We start from the raw sequence: 19,450 nt of genomic DNA, 5'->3' as shown, positions 1-19,450 counted from the left end.
CTCCCCAGCTAAAGAAGGAAAAGCTAAAGTAAAGTGTACCTTCACTTCCACTGTTCCCATCAACGGCCTACACAGTATTGATCTCAGTAGAGCTACAGACTAAAATCAATACAGAGCTTGCCCGTTTAAATGAACTTCTGTGCGAGTGAAGATCAGGAATGTTCACTACAGGTTTTGAGTGATCGGGCTGAGCCATTCACTCCAACAGTAAAAATGGTAGATCAGCAACAGAAATGGTGCCTCCTGTCTCTCCTGCCTTTTGGGATGCAGGGCAAAAATCACTTCTCCAAATGGGTCTTTTTATTTACCTTGCACACTGTTGTCAGTCAGGGTTGACAATACCAAGTTCAATGCAGCATAAAGGGCGAATCATTTCCCTGTTATACATTAGGAGGAACTCCACACCAGGGGCTAAATTGGTTCAGGGAATACTACTTGCACTCAATATATGTATGCAACAGGAACTCATGTAGCTTATTGACAATTATCCACTATAATAGCACTATACCACTAAAGAGCCAAACACTCCATACTAATAGGTTGTTGCTTTAACATTATTCCTAACATTTGTTGGAACAGGAATGTCCCTACCTAAAATACATATACATAATTGGAAGGACCTTAACCAAAGTTTTAGTTATTCTGCAGCTCGAGATCTCGCATTAGTATTTTCAGAGTGCAATGTATAGATGCCAGAGGAGAGTTATACTGGTGACTGTGCCTTCAGCCACAAAAGATTTCTGCACGAGTGCCTATACACCTGTGAGGTGCTCTGTCCCAGGCAGCTTATTTTTATTGCTAGAAGAAAACAAGCAGCTCTTAGAACACTGAAAAGATTCAAAATAAAGTTTTACAAGCTCCCAACCTGGGTCCTTTTAATATGTGGGCTTTTACCAGGCTGAAGTTATGTTGCTGCTGGTGTGAGATGACTGCTTAACAGGGTCGAACATCGCTTGGATTCATTGTGCTCAGTAGTCAACCAGCACTGGGCTCTCAAATTATATTGTCACTTTCAAGGCTCTGCATGTCCAAAGTCATTTTCCATCAATGCAAAAGTGACAATATAACTGCATGCTTAGTGACAGGGAGAATTTATCAGCCTATTTTAAAAAACATTTCATTTCACCTAACAATAATTATATTCTTAGATAACAATTACTCAAGTATTTTCCACTCATCAACCAGAGTTCTTCATCTGAATCCAAGGTTCTGCAGCTCTTTTAACAATAAAAAAGTGTTTTAATTTATTGCTTTTGCAATTTCATAAACCGTAAGATTTCAGGTTGTCAGGTTGATTGCTGACCTTTTACAGAGCAGCTCTGGAGTTATATTTGCAAGGTTTGAGCATTGGCAAGCAATATGAAACAGCCGGTCAGTCTTTAAGTATTGTATTGAACCAGAATTATTTCCAGAAGTTACTGCAGCATTGATCATAATTAAAGCAGAAAAGGAAATTTCTAACCAGAGGTCAATAAATACGATGACCTGCTGTTAACCGCATCATGTGATCTCATTCAGAGCAAACTATTGTTGTAAAGCATTTTATCCTTTTGATGTTCACGACACTTCCAGTCAGTGAACATGATAATTATAGGCCAGTATATTCTACACATTCTGCATCAACTGAAGTAGTTTTGACTTTGTATCGATGCAAATTGTATTGTGTATCTGGAGACATCAAGTCGTCAGTCAAATTTAGTGGTAAGAGACCATTTCGAGGAGGTAGCCTCACAATACTTCAGTTTTGTGATGGCTGCAATATGGCTCTGGGGGAAAAAAAAAAATCAATGGCTCGAAAGCTATTGTGAATCCAGCACAATGCCCTCTATGTCCGACACTCCTCGCCAAGAGCAGAGACTCGCTGTGGGGGGCAATTTTAACCTAAGGTGCCCGTTGGGACACGAACCAGATCAGGTGCAACACGGATTTCACAACCCACTCGATTTTAGTCTCGCATGAAGTCAATGGAAGCAATATTGGGCGGCTGCAAAACCAGCCTTCCACCCGATCCAATGGGGTTCCTGTCTGGCAAGTTACATCAAAATTGCCTCTGCAATTTCAGGGCTTAATCATAACTGATGAAAAGCAAACTTTTAAAAACTTCAAATTAGATTTAATCTGAACAGTGTGTCCCGTCAGCTCTTTGTTAACATTAAGATTGAAATGGCTTTCCAATGCCAGTGACTGGATCTCTGCCTATATACACACACACACACACACCTCTATTCTCCCTGGTCACAGAGCAGCATGTATCTAGATAGGTATTGGACTCAGCACCAGAGCCAGTAGTTCAACACCATTAATACTTCAGTAATAAACCAGGCTCAAGAACACATTTGAATGCTAACCCTTGAAATAAGTCAATCATTTCATTCTAAATTGAAAGGCACCTGGATTAGAAATGCAAAACTGTGAGGAAGCATTTTTTTTTGCCGCTCCAGCTTTTTCATCCTCCTGTTATTGAAGCTCTGCTACAGTGAAATCAGCACAGTTTCACCAGCAGCAGTCAATGGGGAAGATTTTCCTGTTCCTGTGCCAAGGCTATTAAGATCATCGCAGAGAGGTAAATTGTGCTCCTCCGCTGACAGTTGTCCTCCATGCACTGTATTCAGGCAAACTAATGCACCCAAATGCAGGAACAGAGAAACCTGCCTCAATGAATCAATGTTCCGTGCCACAGTATAAATGAGGTACAAGTGGAACTGCCCAATTCATGTTGGCTATCAGTTTGGCATTATTTAATTTCATTAAACATACTATATAATTACACAAATAAATATTCGCATAAATGTTACTGCCCTGGAACTCCCCAAAATAGTGTTTGGCCAACCTTGGGTGATTTCCTGAAACAATTCTCAATGTATTGACAATGAGGTACCAGCTTGCTATCAGCTAGGAGAGGATGGGAAATGGTGCACAGCTGCAGCTCTTACAGGTTGTAGCTATTACTTAAAAGTGGCTGCTTGATGGTCAAGAAAGAAAACTGGAAGTGAATGGCCAACACAGAGTACCTCTATTTTTAGATGCTGCTCAAAACAGGCGCTTCTGCATGATGTGCAGAAAAATGATCTTCACTGCGCAGCAAAGGCAAGAGAAATGCAGGGAACAGCACCAACCCTTGTACATGGCCTTCTTTGACCTCACAAAGGCCTTCGACACTGTCAACCATGAGCGACTATGTAGTGTCCTCTTCAAATTCGGCTGCCCTCAAAAGTTTGTCACCATCCTTCGCCTGCTTCATGATGACATGCAAGCCGTGATCCTGATCAATGGATCCACCACAGACCCAATTCACGTTCAGACTGGGTCAAGCAAGGCTGCATCATCGCACCAACAACCTTCTCGATCTTCCTTGCTGCAATGCTTCATCTCACTCTCAGAAAGCTCCCTGCTGGAGTGGAGATAATTTACAGAACAAACAGGATTCTGTTCAACCTCCAGGCCAGGTCTAAGGTCGTCCCATCCTCTGTCATCGAATTAAAGTATGCAGACGATGCTTGCCTCTGCACACACTCAGAGGCTGAACTCCAAGCCATTATCAACACCTTCACCGAAGTGTACAAGAGCATGGGCTCTCCGTGAAGCAAAAGGTCCTCTACCAACCTGCCCCCGCCACACTGCACTGCCCCCCCCCCACAATGATCAAAATCCACGACAAGACCTTGGACAACGTGGACCACTTTCTATACCTCAGGAGCCTACTGTCAACAAGGGCAGAGATCAATGACAAGGAGCAACACCGCCTTCAGTTTGCCAGTGCAGCCTTCGGTCGCCTGAGGAAGAGAGTGTTTGAAGACCAGGACCTCAAACCCGGCACCAAGCTCATGGTCTACAGAGCAGTAGTGATACCCGCCCTCCTATATGGTTCAGAGACATGGACTATGTACAGCAGGCACCTCAAAACACTGAAGTACCACTAATGCTGCCTCTGCAAGGTTCCGCCAATCCATTGGCAGGATAGGTGCACCAACGCAAGTGTTTTTACTCAGGCCTACATCCCCAGCATTGAACACACTCGATCAGCTCCGTTGGACAGGCCACATCGTCCGCATGCCCGACACAAGACTCCCAAGACAAGCGCTCTACTCGGAGCTCCGACACAGCAAGCGAACCCCAGGTGGGCAGAGGAAATGCTTCAAGGACACCCTCAAAACCTCCTTAAAGAAGTTCAACATCCCCACTGACACCAGGGAATCCCTGGCCCAAGACCACTCAAACTGGAGGAAAAGCATCCAGGAAGGCACCGAACACCAAGTCTCTTCGCCGGGAGCAAGCTGAAGCCAAGCGTAGACAGCGGAAGGAACACATGGCAACCCAAGCCCTCCATCCATCCGTTCCTCTAACCACCGTCTGCCCCACCTGTGACAGAGACAGTAGGTCCTACATTGGACTCTTCAGTCACCTGAGAACTCATTTCTAGCGTGGAAGCAAGTCATCCTCAACTCCGAGGAACTGCCTAAGAGTAGGAGAGAAAAGAAGGATTGGACTGTTTAGAAACCCTGGGCACCTTGGATACTGGCAAACTATTCACCTTCTTATCTAAGATAGATACCCAGACTGGGCATAGGGCCAGTCACTGGGGGCTTTGCTGTAGATTCCATGCATGCTAGCAAAAGCTTCATGGTGTACTGCAGTTAAACAGTATTGCACAACTGTGCGCGTGTGGCTAGTGGACTCACTCCTCCATAGTTATCGTCAGATCTTGTGCGATGCCCAGCATACTCATGAGAGAGTGTGCTAAGCAAGGTGTGGTGGTGGCTGTGGAGGAGTTCAATATCTACATGTATGCAGCCTTGTATTAAACCACTTAACAGAATTGCAGTTTAACATGAAACACATTGCAACACTAGGAGTATCTGTGGCAGAGCCCCTGGTGACAAAAGTTCCAGTTTCAGTGGCAGTTTCTCAGGAATGCTACACCACTGCTATAAAGGCCTTGTAAGTCAGCCTTGGATCAATGATAGTATTCTCTTCTTTTGAGTCAGAAGGTTGTGGGATCAAGCCCCACTTGAGACTTGAGCATGTAATCTAAGCTGACATTTCAGTGCAGTAACAAGGGAATACTGCATCATCAGAGATGCCGTTTTGCAGGTGAGACAGTAAACTGAGGCCCCGTCTTCCCTTTCAGGTGAAGGTGAAAGATTCCATGGCACTTTTGGAAGAGCAGGGATGTTCTCCCAGTGTCCAGGACAACATGTATCCCTCAACCAATATAATTAAAACAGATTCTGGTCATTTATCTCATTGCTGCTTGTGGGACCTTGCTGTGTGCAAAGTAGCTGCCATGTTTCCCCACATTACAACAGTGACTATACTTCAAAACTACTTAATAGTCTGTAAAGTGCTTTGGAATGTCCTGAAGTCATGAAAGACGCTATATTAATGCAAGTTCTTTCTCCTTTCGGACTCCAATCTACAATAGGCTTCCTTGTCCAGCTTCAATATGCTACAGATCAGTTGGATATCCCATTAAGATATAAGATACAAGCCTGGAGCAGCTGGAGGGAGATTTAAACATCAGCATCTCCCTGACAACGGAGGCATCTTGAGCCTGGAGCTATTACAGGTCCTATTAAGGGGACAAATTGAGAAATAAAAAGCAATAAAATAATGACATCACAAGGATGGAGGACAGTGATTGGTTCTTCCAGATTACTTGAATCACTGAACAGGGAATGAATCCTAAAGAAAGCTAGTAACTGATTTAATTTGCTTCAATTGCTGATTTTCTCATTTTAACTTAAATTTTTTAATTATGGTATATATTATTTAATTGTAATTAATCTTTATTATACTGATTTTACTATTGTATACTCCTTATTGTATTATTTACAATGTAATTTTAATTTTTTATTTTCGTTTTTTCACCTGTGTCTATCTGCGTGCGCATTTTGGCTGCTGCTTCGGACCCGAGCCTTTAACCTCTTTTTACATTTCCTTCTTACACTTTTTCTCTCTTTCCCTCAATGATCAATATCTAATATGTAAAATTGTTGTGAAGCGCCTTGGGGCATTTTACTACGTTATCAGTTCCCACACAGATCAATGGACATGCTGAGCGAGTACCTAGCAGAAGGGTATTGCTGGAAGAGGCAGTGATGTGGTTACTATTTCTCAGTACAATGCCATATCCAGCCCATTCAATCAGAAGCCAAAAGATGTGCCAGAAAGTTGGCAGGAGCAGCTAGCCACTGAAGCAAAGGACCTGTTGCATAGCCATCTGATCACTCAGCACAAGGAGGTACAAGACCACCTCAATTCCAAAAGGCTCCCTCGACACCCAGCAGCCTGCCACCTCACTTGTTCCTGTCACTAGGGAAGTATCTAGGAGGAACACATGATTAAAATGTAGAAGATATAAAACACCATCAGCAAGGGAAAGCATTGGGGGGAAAATTCACTAGCAATGTACATCAATTAATTTTAGGAAATTACATTTGATCACACTTTAGTTCAGCTGCAGCTAGACAGTTTTCTTTTGACAATATAGAATTAGTGCAGCGGCCTTTGAAGATGTATTGGGCCATTGCATTGAGCACATGTGGAGAGGACAGTCAATTCATTGGATGGGTGGTACTTCGCCACAGGGGCCTGCTGTATTACTCTTGCTGCCTGCAAAGGTATTTCCACAGGAATATTTTCTCACTAATCCTCAGTCTTGCTTTGACTTGAACAGCTGGTGGTGCTTTTTCAGTGTCCATTTGTTCCACTGTTTGGCCTTTCTGGATGGGAACTTGCAGCAGATTACTATAATCTTGGGAGACCCTGGCAGATTTATATTACAATATGCCTCTTTGATTTGTCCAGGCATCTGAAGTGTTGCTTAAGATGCCCATTTTGTTCAGTAACAATCCTGGGGGTCGAAATTTAGTTGCTAACGCCTGCTGCCAACACCGGTGTTAGGTGTTAACTGGGAGTTAGGGGTTTGGGAGTGACACTGGGTGCTGTTAATGCCTGACAAAATTCAGTGGTCATTTTTAAACATTTTTTTTTTTAGGACTTTAAAACGTTATGTCGCAATGGCCAATGCCTTGGAAATCATTAAGTCAGTGCGTGTGAAACGCCTCCTTGGCGCCTCCATCGCGATATTTAGTTTGCACCAGCAGGTGGCCATATAGCCTGAAAAATGTGGTGGTTAAAAAGCGGAACTTGGGCAGAATTGGCCAGAGCGCAAGGTAAGTTTCTTTTCTTTATTTATTTCTTCATTTGTTCATTAGTTGAAACAGTGGGAAGTTTGTGTGTGGGTCGGAGACGTTTGAGAATTTTTTCTTTTTTCCCCTTTTCTTCCTGTTTTCCAGCTAGCATGGCGATGCGAAATTCAGTGGGCGCCTTGAGCTCCTACCCGAGGATGAGCATGCAACGCCACTTTTTCGCGCTGCTCTCATCTTTGGCTGGAGAAACTGAATTTGGCAGTTTGAGCCAATGCCTGCCGATAAAATCAGCACTCAGGTGATGACACTGCCTCAAAAATTGTAACAAATTTCGACCCCTTGCTGTCTTTATGAGCCTCATTGTATCTTCATGTACTGCAAATTATGGTTGTTGCAATGGGTCCAACAGTATTAAAATTCAAATGGATCCAAAAAAGATCTATTTTTGTTTGAATAGAGCCTAGCAACAGGGGAGCATAATGAGAACAGACTGCACCCATTTACATTTTTGTCCAGACTCAGCAGCAAGGAGTCATTACAGAATCCCAATATTTAAAATGATCCCATTTCCGTAATTTCAGACGGAGTCGTGGCAAGGCCAGATGGGTGGGGACGGTATGGAATTCTGCCCCACCAATAGAATTTCTGGACTCCAATGGTTCATTGAAGCTGGGAACAACTTGGTTTAAAAGAATGGATTGGATGCTTACTTTAGCCACGTTAAATAATGACTGAAGGCTCCTCCTACTGGAGTATAAAACATTACCATTTTATGACTAGTAAGTTTGGTACTGTCAAGAAGGATTGGAAATTTTCACTGCGGTTTAAAATTCATAAGATTACATTTGTGGTACAAATGGAGGAAAAGATTTATGATCAGCAGCATGAGGTGAAACATCTCCAAGAATATATTCCTGCAAACACTTGTGGGACTAACTACGTTTTGATATTTAAATAATTTCAGATAGTCTCGTACCAAAAAACTATGATCTCCATGCCAAGGAATTGCACTTCAAGCAACTGCTAATGAATAAGTGGGTGTATCCAGCAGCCATACATGAAAGTTGCAAATAGCAAAGTTCTGGGTTATAGTAGTGGCTACAATCTGTTTCAGTCACTACAAGAGCTGAACGGAGTTTTGAAATGGCCATGGCATTCACTGTCCAGGCTCACATATTAAGCATAGGGCATGAAACAGCAGGTTCAACGTTTGGGACTTCAGCATGGTTGTGCCTATTTATTAGTAATTATAAGGTTGAGTGGGAGCAGATTCAGTGATCGAAATTTGCTGTTAGCAATAGGTTTGGGATGTGGGAGGGGCAAGTGTGGTTTTATCTATTGTCATCAGATTTGAGATTGCAGGATTCAGGGTGATTCACATTATGCATCGCTATTAGGTTGAAGTGTGTGTGGAAGTGGGGGTGGTGTGGAGTTCACCATAATTATTATTTACTGTCATTATATTGGAGGGAGAAGTCAGTGTGATGAAGGTCATCAATTGCCAATAGATTTGAAGAGATGGGACAGGGGCAGTGCTGTGTATTTAATATCTATCAGTAGGTTTCAGGTTGAGGCGAGAGTTCAGAATGATCTACAGTCAGTACATTTGAGGTCTAGGCAGGGTTCACTGTGGTTGGTATTATCAGTGAGCAGCAGTTCGGAGGCTAGGAGAGATAAGTATCGTTTGAATTATTTGTCTGCAGTATGTTCATGTTTGGTGAGGTTCAATGTGGTTGCAGTTGTCAGCAGTAGTTTCAATGATGAGGGTGAGTATGGATTGGAACTATATAGGCAGGGAAACATTGATCTAGGGCTCAACGGTTTATTGCTGCTGACATTCCGGTTAGATCTCCCCACATCCCAAGTTGTGAAGTTCCATAGTTAGACACTGACTGATAGCTTTTTGTAACTTCTGGGAGTCAGCTGCAAAGAACAACTGACAAACAGTAAGCATCTTCAACAGTGTTGGGACATCTCATCTACCAATTTAAACACAGGCAATACTTGCAGCACTATGAAGTAGAAAGAACTCTCCGACTTGCAGCTACAATCACTGTGTTCCCATATCCAAGTACAAACCCGCCATTGCTTTTCTCAGTTCTTCTGTCATCTCTAATCCTTTACAGCCTGTTTCAGTATGTTGGTACTCTCCTTTGATACTACAGCTCTGAAACGACTTTAGTGTGTCCATTTTAGAACATAGGAACATAATAGGAGCAGGAGTAAGCCATTTGGCCCCTCGAGCCTGCTCCGCCATTTAATAAGATCATGGCTAATCTGATCATGGACTCAGCTCCATTTTCCTGTCCTCTCCCCATAACCCTTTATTCCATTATCGCTCAAAAGTCTGTCTATCTCCGCCTTAAATATATTCAATGACCCAGCCTCCACAGCTCTCTGGGGCAAAGAATTCCATAGATTTATAACCATCTGAGAGAAGAAATTCCTCATCAGTTTTAAATAGGTAGCCCCTTATTCATATCCTCTAGTTTTAATTTCCCCCATGAGTGGAAATATCCTCTGCAGCGACCTTGTCGAGCCCACTCATTATCTTATACGTTTCAATTAGATCATCTCTCATTCTTCTGAACTCCAATGTGTATAGGCCCAACCTACTCAACCTATCCTCATAAGTCAACCCCCTCATCTCCGGAATCAACCTAGTGAACCTTCTCTGAACAGCCTCCAATGCAAGTATATCCTTCCTTAAATAAGGAGACCAAAACTGTACACAGTACTCTAGATGTGGCCTTACCAATACCCTGTACAGCTGTAGCAGAACTTCTCTGTTTTAATACTCCACCCACCTGGCAATAAAGGCCAACATTCCATTTGCCTTCCTGATTTACTTGCTGTACCTGCATACTGACTGTTTCATGAACAAGGACCCCCTCGAATTTGTTGTTTAAAAAAAAAAAATCAGTGAATAGTTCAGTTGGAAGGGTTAATTAAAATAGCTATCAAAGTACCTTAATAACTTCCAGCACAGATTCTGCCCCCATCTGGAATAGTGACGTTACTCACCATTTAGGTTCACTGTCAGTCAGCAATTTGTGCTCATCATCTTTATTGAAAAGTGAGGTTACTTCTTTCCAACCTTTTAGACTTGCTCCTTGAACCTAAATCAAGGGAAGAGTTTATTAATGTAGTAATAATTAGTATGCAAAGTGTGTAATGACAGGAATATATCTGAATTCCCTTGATGGCTCCATTGATAAGGTGTGGAACAGTCATACAGATCAGAATGGTCCCAGTTTTGATTGCTGCTTTGGGTGGAGTTAGCTGATTTCAGCAGGAGCAACAGTGGAGGTGTTCCATTTGATCTCAGCACTCGTGGGTTAAGCAGGAGGGGAATAAAAAAAATCCACAGATCCTGCTCCTCAATGCCATCCCGTGAACCATGCTAGAGTGCACATGTCGAGTTGGACTTTGGCTAATATGCCTCAAAGTTGAATAGCCGTCAAGATTCAAACTTAAGAATGGCCACTTGGGCAAGTTACTGCAGGATGGCTGGTGCTTAGAGAGCAATACTCCAGCTCAAATCAGAAAAAGGAAAAAAAAAAAAGTATGCGGTGGGGGTGGGGAGGGGAAGGAATGCAGATATTGATTCCTTAGATCACTGGCAAAAATCAGTCATTTAAAAATCTTCAAAAATTTTAATTTGGTGTACATCCTGACTTTGTGCGAGTGGATAATGGTGGATAGCAAATCGACAACCCATTTTACATCTAACGATTTTTATTTCCATTGAAGTCAATAGAAATAAAATTCAGGAGAGATGTAAAACAGGCTGCCGATTCACTATCACCTGCTTTACACTATCACACAAAGTCAAGATCTACCCTATTGTTTCCAACAACACAATCTACCAATCAGGAAAAAAAGATAAATGGATTAAAGAGCAGAGACTAGCATAGAGGAGAGCTGACTATACATTGTTTTAAAAGTAACTGGGGCAAAGGGAAAACTTGCAAATGACAAGGATTTCTCACATCAGTAGATCATTATTTTTTTCCCCCATTCAGAAAACTAGGTGAAGGGCCAAGGCTCACAGTGCAGGACACCGCCAAGGTTGAGAAGAGCAGGAGAGAAGGCAAGACCAGTCAAATAGAAGTTAGATAATGCCAAACCTGGCTTTTAGAAGCCTGTAGATTGCATGAGGAAGGGAAGACTGAAGGAGGTAAGGATATTCATAGTATTGAGGGCCTCGAAAGAATGAGTTTGAGTAGGGGACACTGACAAGTCTGGATTTCAATAGTGAGGAATGCACAATAGGAAATCCAGCTGTGTTCGCAATCATCTGGCTTCTACCATAGTTACATTTGTAGAACACCATTAACATTACACTTCATGGGTGGGGAGGGGGGGGGGGGGGGGTGGAGAGAAAGAGCGAGAAATTGGATAAGACATCAATGCAAGAATTGGAGGAGTTAAGGGAAATAGCATAATGGTTATGGTACTGCTGGACTAGCAACCCAGAAGTCACTGTGGTAAATTATAAAATTAAATTCAGTAAATCTGGTCATTTGTGGGCTAGCACCATGCAAGATTCTGGATTATTGTACAAATAAACAAATTATTTATTAATATCTTTCAAGGAAGAGAGATTGCCACCTCTACCTTGTCTGGACTACAAGTGACTCCACTCCCACACTACACAGTTGACAATACCCTCTGAAGTGACCTAGAAAGCTGCTTAGTTTGGAAGATCTAAGAGCAACTAATGATGGGCAATAAACACAGCCTCGCCAGCATCACCGACATCCAGAGAACAGATTTTTTTTTTTTTTATAAATGAAAGCACGGTCCAACAGGTAGAAAGAAACTCCACTGTCGCAACTTAAACCTTAATAGGAGCCGACCATTTTTCCTGCTGTACAGCTAAATATGTAAAATGCCACAAAAGGCAGGCGAAAATTTAGCATTAAATTAATAAGAATGCCCAGCAGCCTTAGAACCGAGAACATGATCCCAAGACAAATGTGTATCTAAAAAAAGTGGTATAGTTTCTGAGAAAGGACAGTAGATAACTGAATTCTAATGCTTTGTCTCTCAAGTTAAATACTAAGGGGAAAAATTCAGAGCGTTTGAGCCTCTCGTTAGTGCCGCCCCCGGGGGCGGGGAGGGAAATGTCATCACCATGCGCAGCAACCGGTTTTCACCCCGGAGCAAAAGTTCGGTAGCATCCCCTGAAGCTGCCCCGCTTCACAGTGGCACGTACTGGGCTGTAGGCTGCTCGCGGATCGATAATTAAAGGGGAGGTGGAGCAGGAAAAAAAAAAAATGGTCGACTTGCTGGTCGCAGCCCTCTTGTTGGTTGATCGCGGGGTCCATGCTGCGATCTTGCAGCCTGGCACTCCGCTTGCGCCGGCAGCGTTCCCCGCCCGCAGAGTTGGCAGCTTGTCTACGCGCCAGCGCTACGCGTCCCACCACGTTCGCGTAGCTATGCGCCCTGCGAGGAAGTGCAGCGCGATATTTTGTGCTGCACTTCCTTTCGGGGGCGGTAACCAGAGTATAGGTCCCGGGGCGGGACTTCCACAGAATCACCTGCCTCACGGCTGCTACCTCCCCCAAATGGGGGGGGGGGGGGTACCGAATTTCGCGTCCTAAAACATTTAGCATTAAGTGTTCATTCACAAATTTAACCACAGGGCAATGATAAAACAGTCTATTGAGCTGGATTTTGCTCTCAGCGTGTTGCTCATTACACTTACACTTGTCCACAGACTTTCTATGGGATTTTGCACTGGAACTTACTTAGAATATCGTGAATTCAATGCTAAATCAGGTACAGAAAGCAAAATAAAGAGGGAAAGATTGGATTGAGAGAGATAAGAGTGACAGAAATAAGTTTAATGATTTCATTTTTAAAGGTTAATTTTTAGTCCGTTGTAAGACTTCTTAAACTGGACAAGCCCTAACTTTTTCCACACACACACACACACACACACACACACACACACACACACACACACACACATATATATATATATATATATATAAAAGCAACTTCACGTCACTCAACGTTTTTGAACAGTGAGTCAGACGTGAGTTATTGTCATCCTGCAACTTTTGGAAAAGCAGGGCAATTCAGACAGTAATTTCTGATTTCCACATCTAACTGCACATGTACAGTCGCCAGAAGTTGCTGTCCAATTTCCACGTAAATGACAGTGAGTGCTGTAAGCCTCACCGTTATTTCAACTGCAAAATTCGGCCCATTATTTCTGATTAAAAACCCTGACTCGATGCTTGAACATAACATTGACAAGCACCAGCCCTTCTCTGTCACAACAGAGCCTCACAAAAAACATCTCAACAGGCAGAACAGATAAAAGGACATGCAAACTCAGGTAAAATTCCACCAGAACAGAAAAGGTTAAAAAGGTAAACAATAGGAAACTTTATGTACTGTAGAATATTAAACAAAAATAAATGTTGCTTTGGAGAGTCTTCAAAGCCATCTCCCATTCCTGTGTTGGATTGCCATGTAAACTTCATCCTCGGCATTGTGACATTTATTGAACCTTCAGTGTATTACTGTTTTGTACCAATCTTTTTAATGTGGTTTGAAATGATTGGCTACTAAATTAGTCCTGTAATTTTGTCTTGAATCACTGTGCAACTTAAAATTAAAAGTAAAACACTGGTATTAAGTGTAAAATTGACTTAAAAGCTTAATGCATTTCAGGTGTGTCAAAATAAAATATTTGTATCAATTTTAGTCACTTCTCTATCATTCTTAACATCCTAGTTAAATAGTCATCATCATAGGCAGTCCCTCAAATCGAGGATGACTCGCTTCCACGTCAAAAATTTCACAGGTATTTCAAATGAAGGACTTCAAATTCCAGGTGGGAACTAAATCTTGAAGGTGGAAGATGCCCGAGCTTGGATTTAAAAAAAAGTGTGGTGGCCATTGGACACCAGCCACCACATGGGCTTAACAGAGCTAGGTCTTGATCCAGTAGCAAGGATTAACCAAGACAACTGGAGACCAGCTCTGCTGCACAGACCTAGTGCACACACATATCGCAGTGTCGGCTGGCCTGTGCTGCCCCTGGGCCCTGATCACGTCCCTCTACAATCTCGCGCCACTCCATCGCCCCGACCTCGCCGCTCCTGCTGTTCCTGCCCACATTCCAATCACCGGCCTGGACCTTGATGACGAGCACGGCCGTTCTCCTGCTCCAGCACGTGCTGCTCCCTGGAGTGGTACGCTGCCGCGCTGCTCCTTCTGCTCCCCGGGCCTGCTTCGATGGTGCTCGCAGGCCGGGGGCTGCGCAGCTTTGGAACTGTGAAGCCACAATAGCTCTAGCAGTCTGTAAATATTTCTATTAGTTAGCTGGAGTTGGATCTGGGCGATGAAGGACAAACTAGAGACAGCAAAGGTCACAACTATTGAAAAACAAGCAAGAGGGGGGGGGGGGAAATCCCAATCAGACAAGGTCCCGATTGTTGTAACTTAACCTTTTCCCCCCACCCCCACCTACTCCAGACCAACCGTGCCTGATGTGCTGCTTTCCCTCTGGTGAAATGCCTCACCTCTAGTTGGCAACTCCACACACTATTAAGTTTTATTTTAGCTTATTCAGAAACATAAGGTTCTACACAATTATTTTTTAAATATAGCTAATAGTCAGCATTAGATATATTGCAAACACAAGAATGCACAGATTGAAGTTTCTGAAATATGAAAGAACATTGAAATCAAGGGCGTAACAGCTTTAGGAGACGATCCATTCTTCTAGTCTTGTCTCTAGTTTGGGATACTACAGGAGACAAAGGGACAGAGTTTACTCTGAACTGGCACTCCCACATTTTCATTGCAAAAACATGTGTGTAAAAATCAATTAAATCAATAAGCAGTGTCCTTCATTAGTATCGTTAGCAATCTTTTTATGGTTACTTTTTCTTGCACTGGAAATGCAAAACAAAAAGAGGCAATTTGTTATTTACGCTTTTTTCCAAAAACATCATTCCTAAAATCTTTTCAACGGTTGGACTGATATTCAGAACAAATTAGGTTAGATATTTGTTGGGATAGTGCCAAATAATTGGAGGGAAGTACAAGGTGCTACAACCAAAAGGGATTAAAGTCACAAGGAACTACAGCAAGTCTAAACTCTGAGGTGGGGAAGTTAATGGAAAGTCTAACAGGATATAAATGGCAGACTTGCATTTCTATAGCAATGCAAGTCTGTGATATAAATAGATATTTAGGCCTAGAAATTGGCCCCGTTAGCCCCTCCCACAGGGCGCTAAGCACTACTGACCAGGCATGGCGAGATGATCGACTCCCCTAGCAGTGGTAGGATGTTGCACCCCGATCTCCTTTGCTCGGAGATGATGTCATCGCCATGCGCAGCGCCCCGGACCCTAACTTTTGTTTCGGCGAAAAAACCGGTAGTTGCAGGAGGCATTCATCAGGAGGCTGGGCACTTCGGGGGCAATACTTAAAGGCAAAGTGGCCAAGGCAAGGAAAAATAATTCAAAAATTTTGTTTCTCTTTTTTTTTTAAAAAAAAAACCATTCACCTTCACCAGCGATCAATCAGCCAGGCACTCTGCTGCAGTGCATCGGGCCGATCGGGCCAGATTGCCGCTGCTGTCGGGGACCAGGTAAGTGCTTCCCTTGCAGGACCTGCAGCGATGGCCCTTCCCTTTAAGGGAGGGAAGGAGCCTTCGAACACAACAACCTGCACAGCCCATTGTGCAGTGCTGCACATGTACCGCCCTGCCTGTGTCCTGTTGCACTCCAGGAAGGATCGAGCGCTTGATTTAGCACTCCACTTCCTTTCTGGAGTGCAGACGGCAACTGTTTTTAAAGTTGAAAATGATTTGCGCCTGGAGCCAATTTTTTCAACTTTTAAAAGTTAGAGCCCAAAACAGGGTGCTCCCAAACTTCTCCCCCCTATAATTTATAGGATTAGAGGGGATTTCTAACCAGGCATTAGATGGATTTATGGAAAATTTGATGATCATGGTACAGGTGCAGTGCGAAAATCCGGAGTTCCGGAATCCAGAATGTTCCGGAATCTGGACCGATTGTGGGCATGGTCATCTGGAATCCGTGAAATGTTCCGGAATCTGTATTGCAAACACAGCATTGGAGCCAAAATGTGTATTTGATTCGGGACATTAGGGGGAAAAAAAAAATTGATTTTATGCAATTGGAACGTTTACCTCATCAATACAACAGTATACAGTGAACCTTGGCTATTTTTGAAGTGTTGAAGCTTCTATTGAGTGCTGGTATCTCATGCAGTGGATATAATCCCCAACTCAATCCACTGTGATTGCACTGAACTATCATGCAAGTACTCAGGTCAATTTTGTTCATCATGGATTTTACTTGATTGGCATGGAATAACATTTTGTTGCACTAGCCACTGTGCTTATGAATAGTTTGATGCTTTGGATACAAAATGTCCACTACTTACTTGTATTTCACAGTTGGGGAAGAGTGCAGAATAGAGTACAGCGTACGGTTCTGGCCGCTATTTTATAAAAAAGGATATGGAGGCACTGGAGAGGGTGTAGAGAAGATTTACAAGGTTGATAGCAGAAATGCAAAGGTTTACATATATCAGGAAAGAATGAACAGGCTGGGTGTCTTTTCTCTTGAAGGCTGAGGGGTGACCCAATAGAGGTCTTTAAAATTATGAAAGGTTTTGATAGAATGGATACAGAGAGAATGGGGCCGGAATTGCCGCTCCTGCTCGAAACGGGGCTCTCCCACCCATTGTGTGTGTTATTACCGCCGCAGTGGTTGAGGTCGCCTCGAGCGGAAATCCGTTCTTTTGTTTTTTTTCCCCCACTCTGATCCAGAAGTCGCTCTTAATGGGAGCAGATACACAGCGGTGACAACACATGAGGGGCGGAAGTTATTCCGGGGGGGGGGGGGGGTGCTGGTGTGGAGTGGCCACCGCGATGATGTCATCATGGCACCACGTCACCACAGCTCTCCCCTTCTCTTAAAGAAGGGAGCCTTCATGACTGGGCCACTAGGGAGGGTTTTGACTGGGCCAGTGGCCTAGCACCCAAGAGAGGGTGCCCCGAACCCGGGGCATAATTGTCGGGCCGACATAGCAGTTGGCCGACAAAAAAAAAAAAACACGCCGGCAGTGGCACTAGGCCCTCCCCTTTAAGAGGGACCGCGCCGCCATTGCAGAAGGCCACAGCCTCACTGGACCATCGGGAAAAAGCTCATTTTGGCACCACTGGGCAGGCCGAAGATTTTCACAGTGGATTTTCGCCATCGGGGAGGGGGGGGGGGGGGGGGGGGGGGGAGGCGGGTAGACTGGCGGAGTGCACTGTGATGACACACTTAAAACGTATCGGTAGCAGCAGAGCAGTAAAGGGGGTGGGGGGGTGGGGGGGTGGGGGGGGGGGGTCACCGCCTGGATAACACGGGAGCAGAAGTTTGATAATGACGGCCATTGCACTCTGCAGCATGGCCACCGCTTTCTGGTGTTAATGGGCCTTAAGGAAAGGGGGAATTTCAGCCCCAATATTTCCACTTGTGGAGAAGAACATAACTGGAGTCCATCAATATAAGATAATCACCAAGAAATCCAATAGGGAACTCAGAAGAAAATTCTTTACCCAAAGAGTGGTGAGAATGTGGAACTCACGGAGTGGTTGGAGTGAATAGTATCGATGCATTTAAGGAGAGGCTAGATAAGCATATGAGGGAGAAGGGAATAGAGGGTTATGTGGATAGATTTAGATGAGGAAAGATGGGAGGAGGCTCGAGTGGAGCATAAACGCTGGCATGGACTGGTTGGGCAGAATGGCCTGTTTCTGGGCTGTATACCCTATGTAATCCCATCAGTAAAAGGGAACCTTAGAATAAGTTAAAAGTAGTAACTTATTTGATTTAATACAAGTGAAGAAAATGGCAATGGAGAAATAGTGGGATTTAAGATAGACATGTCTCCAGGGCCTGATCATTTCCACCCTAATGTATTAAAAGAAATAGATGGGAAATTGTGCCTTGTGATTGGAAAACTGTAACTCCATTATTTAGTAAGAACTGATGAAGAAACCAAAAAATGACCACCTGTCAAGTTTAACGCCAGTTGTTGAGAAGTTACTGGAAGCTATCATCAGGGAAACGTGACTGAGTAATTGACTAAATGGGAGCTGATCAAAGACAGTCAGCACAATTATTCCCTGCTAAATGTTGGTCATGTTTGAATAATCTATTTGAATTTTTTGAAGAGGTCACTGACATTGTGGACAGGGAAGTGTCATGGATATTATCTATATTGACTTCCAGAAGATATTAAATAAGGTTCCGCACAAAAGATTATTGCAGGTACAGCGCCCCAAATTCGGAACCCTCGGGACCGAGGCCGTTCCGGATTTTGCGTTGTGCCGGATTTTGGAACATCTTTGATGTCACGAATCCGGAAACACCAGAGCCCAGGTTTGGGTACTTCCAGATTTCGGAACGTCAGCAGGGGGTTGTTCACCGGGTGATGAGGTTGTCGGGGGTGGTGTTTACCGGGCGATGAGGTCGTCGGCCGGAGCCCCGCCGCCGAAGAGTTCGGGCAGGCCCCGCTGCTAAGGAGGTGGTTGGGCGGATCCCGCTGAAGAGCTGGTCGGGCAGCTCCATCGCGGAGGTGTTGTTCGGGCAGGCCGGCGAGGAGGCCTCGAGGTAAGGGCAATGGCGAGGCGAGGCCCAAGGTCGGGCGGCGGTGAGACGAGGGGAATTCAGAAATCGGGCAGCGGCAAGGCCAGGCCAGAGGTCGGGCGAGGCGAGGGGAGGGGCGGTGAGGCGAGGGATGGTGAGCCAAGGCCCGAGATCGGGCATCGGCAGGACCTGGAGGTTGGCAGGTCTGGATGACCCTGCCACCAATCGATCCGGAGTCCGGATGTCTGGATTTTGGACACTCAGCCTGTAGTAAAAATAAAAGTGCACAGCACCTTATGACATTGTTTGGTTATTGGTTGGGAGGTAGGAGACAGAGAATAGGGATAACAAGAGTGTTCACTGATTGATAGGATGTTACAATTGGTGTTCCCCAAGGATCTTAACTTTTCACCATATATCAATGACTTCGATAAAGCAACAGAGTTCTAGATCCAAGGTTGCAGACAGTACTAATTTAGCGGGTACAGTAAGTTTTATAGATGGGAGCCGGAAGTTATAAATTGAAAGGAGGGGCCGGGGGGAGGTGAAAAGAGAGATAGAGAGAGAGAGCGAGAGATAGAGAAAAATAGGGGTGGGGGGAGAGAGTGGACTTGGGAGGGGGGGGGGGGGGGGGAAGAGAATACTATCTCTCTATGATCT

The 19,450-nt window shown here is 44.1% G+C and overlaps 1 protein-coding gene across 2 annotated transcripts in view; it reads right to left on the bottom strand.

The window, feature by feature from the left end:
- LOC139267113 (testis development-related protein) overlaps window positions 1-19,450 on the bottom strand; it is a 66,998-nt gene that overhangs the window by 17,133 nt on the left and 30,415 nt on the right. For both annotated transcript variants that reach the window (XM_070884926.1, XM_070884927.1), the window contains one exon: window positions 10,176-10,270. In XM_070884926.1, coding sequence (XP_070741027.1) covers window positions 10,176-10,270 — 95 coding nt within the window. The remainder of the gene's footprint in view (window positions 1-10,175; window positions 10,271-19,450) is intronic.

The sequence above is a fragment of the Pristiophorus japonicus genome, chromosome 7 (genome assembly GCF_044704955.1).
Source record: "Pristiophorus japonicus isolate sPriJap1 chromosome 7, sPriJap1.hap1, whole genome shotgun sequence".
Lineage (NCBI taxonomy): Eukaryota > Metazoa > Chordata > Chondrichthyes > Pristiophoridae > Pristiophorus > Pristiophorus japonicus.
Note: the sequence above shows the minus strand (reverse complement) of the source record. Positions and strands in the feature narration are given on the sequence as shown.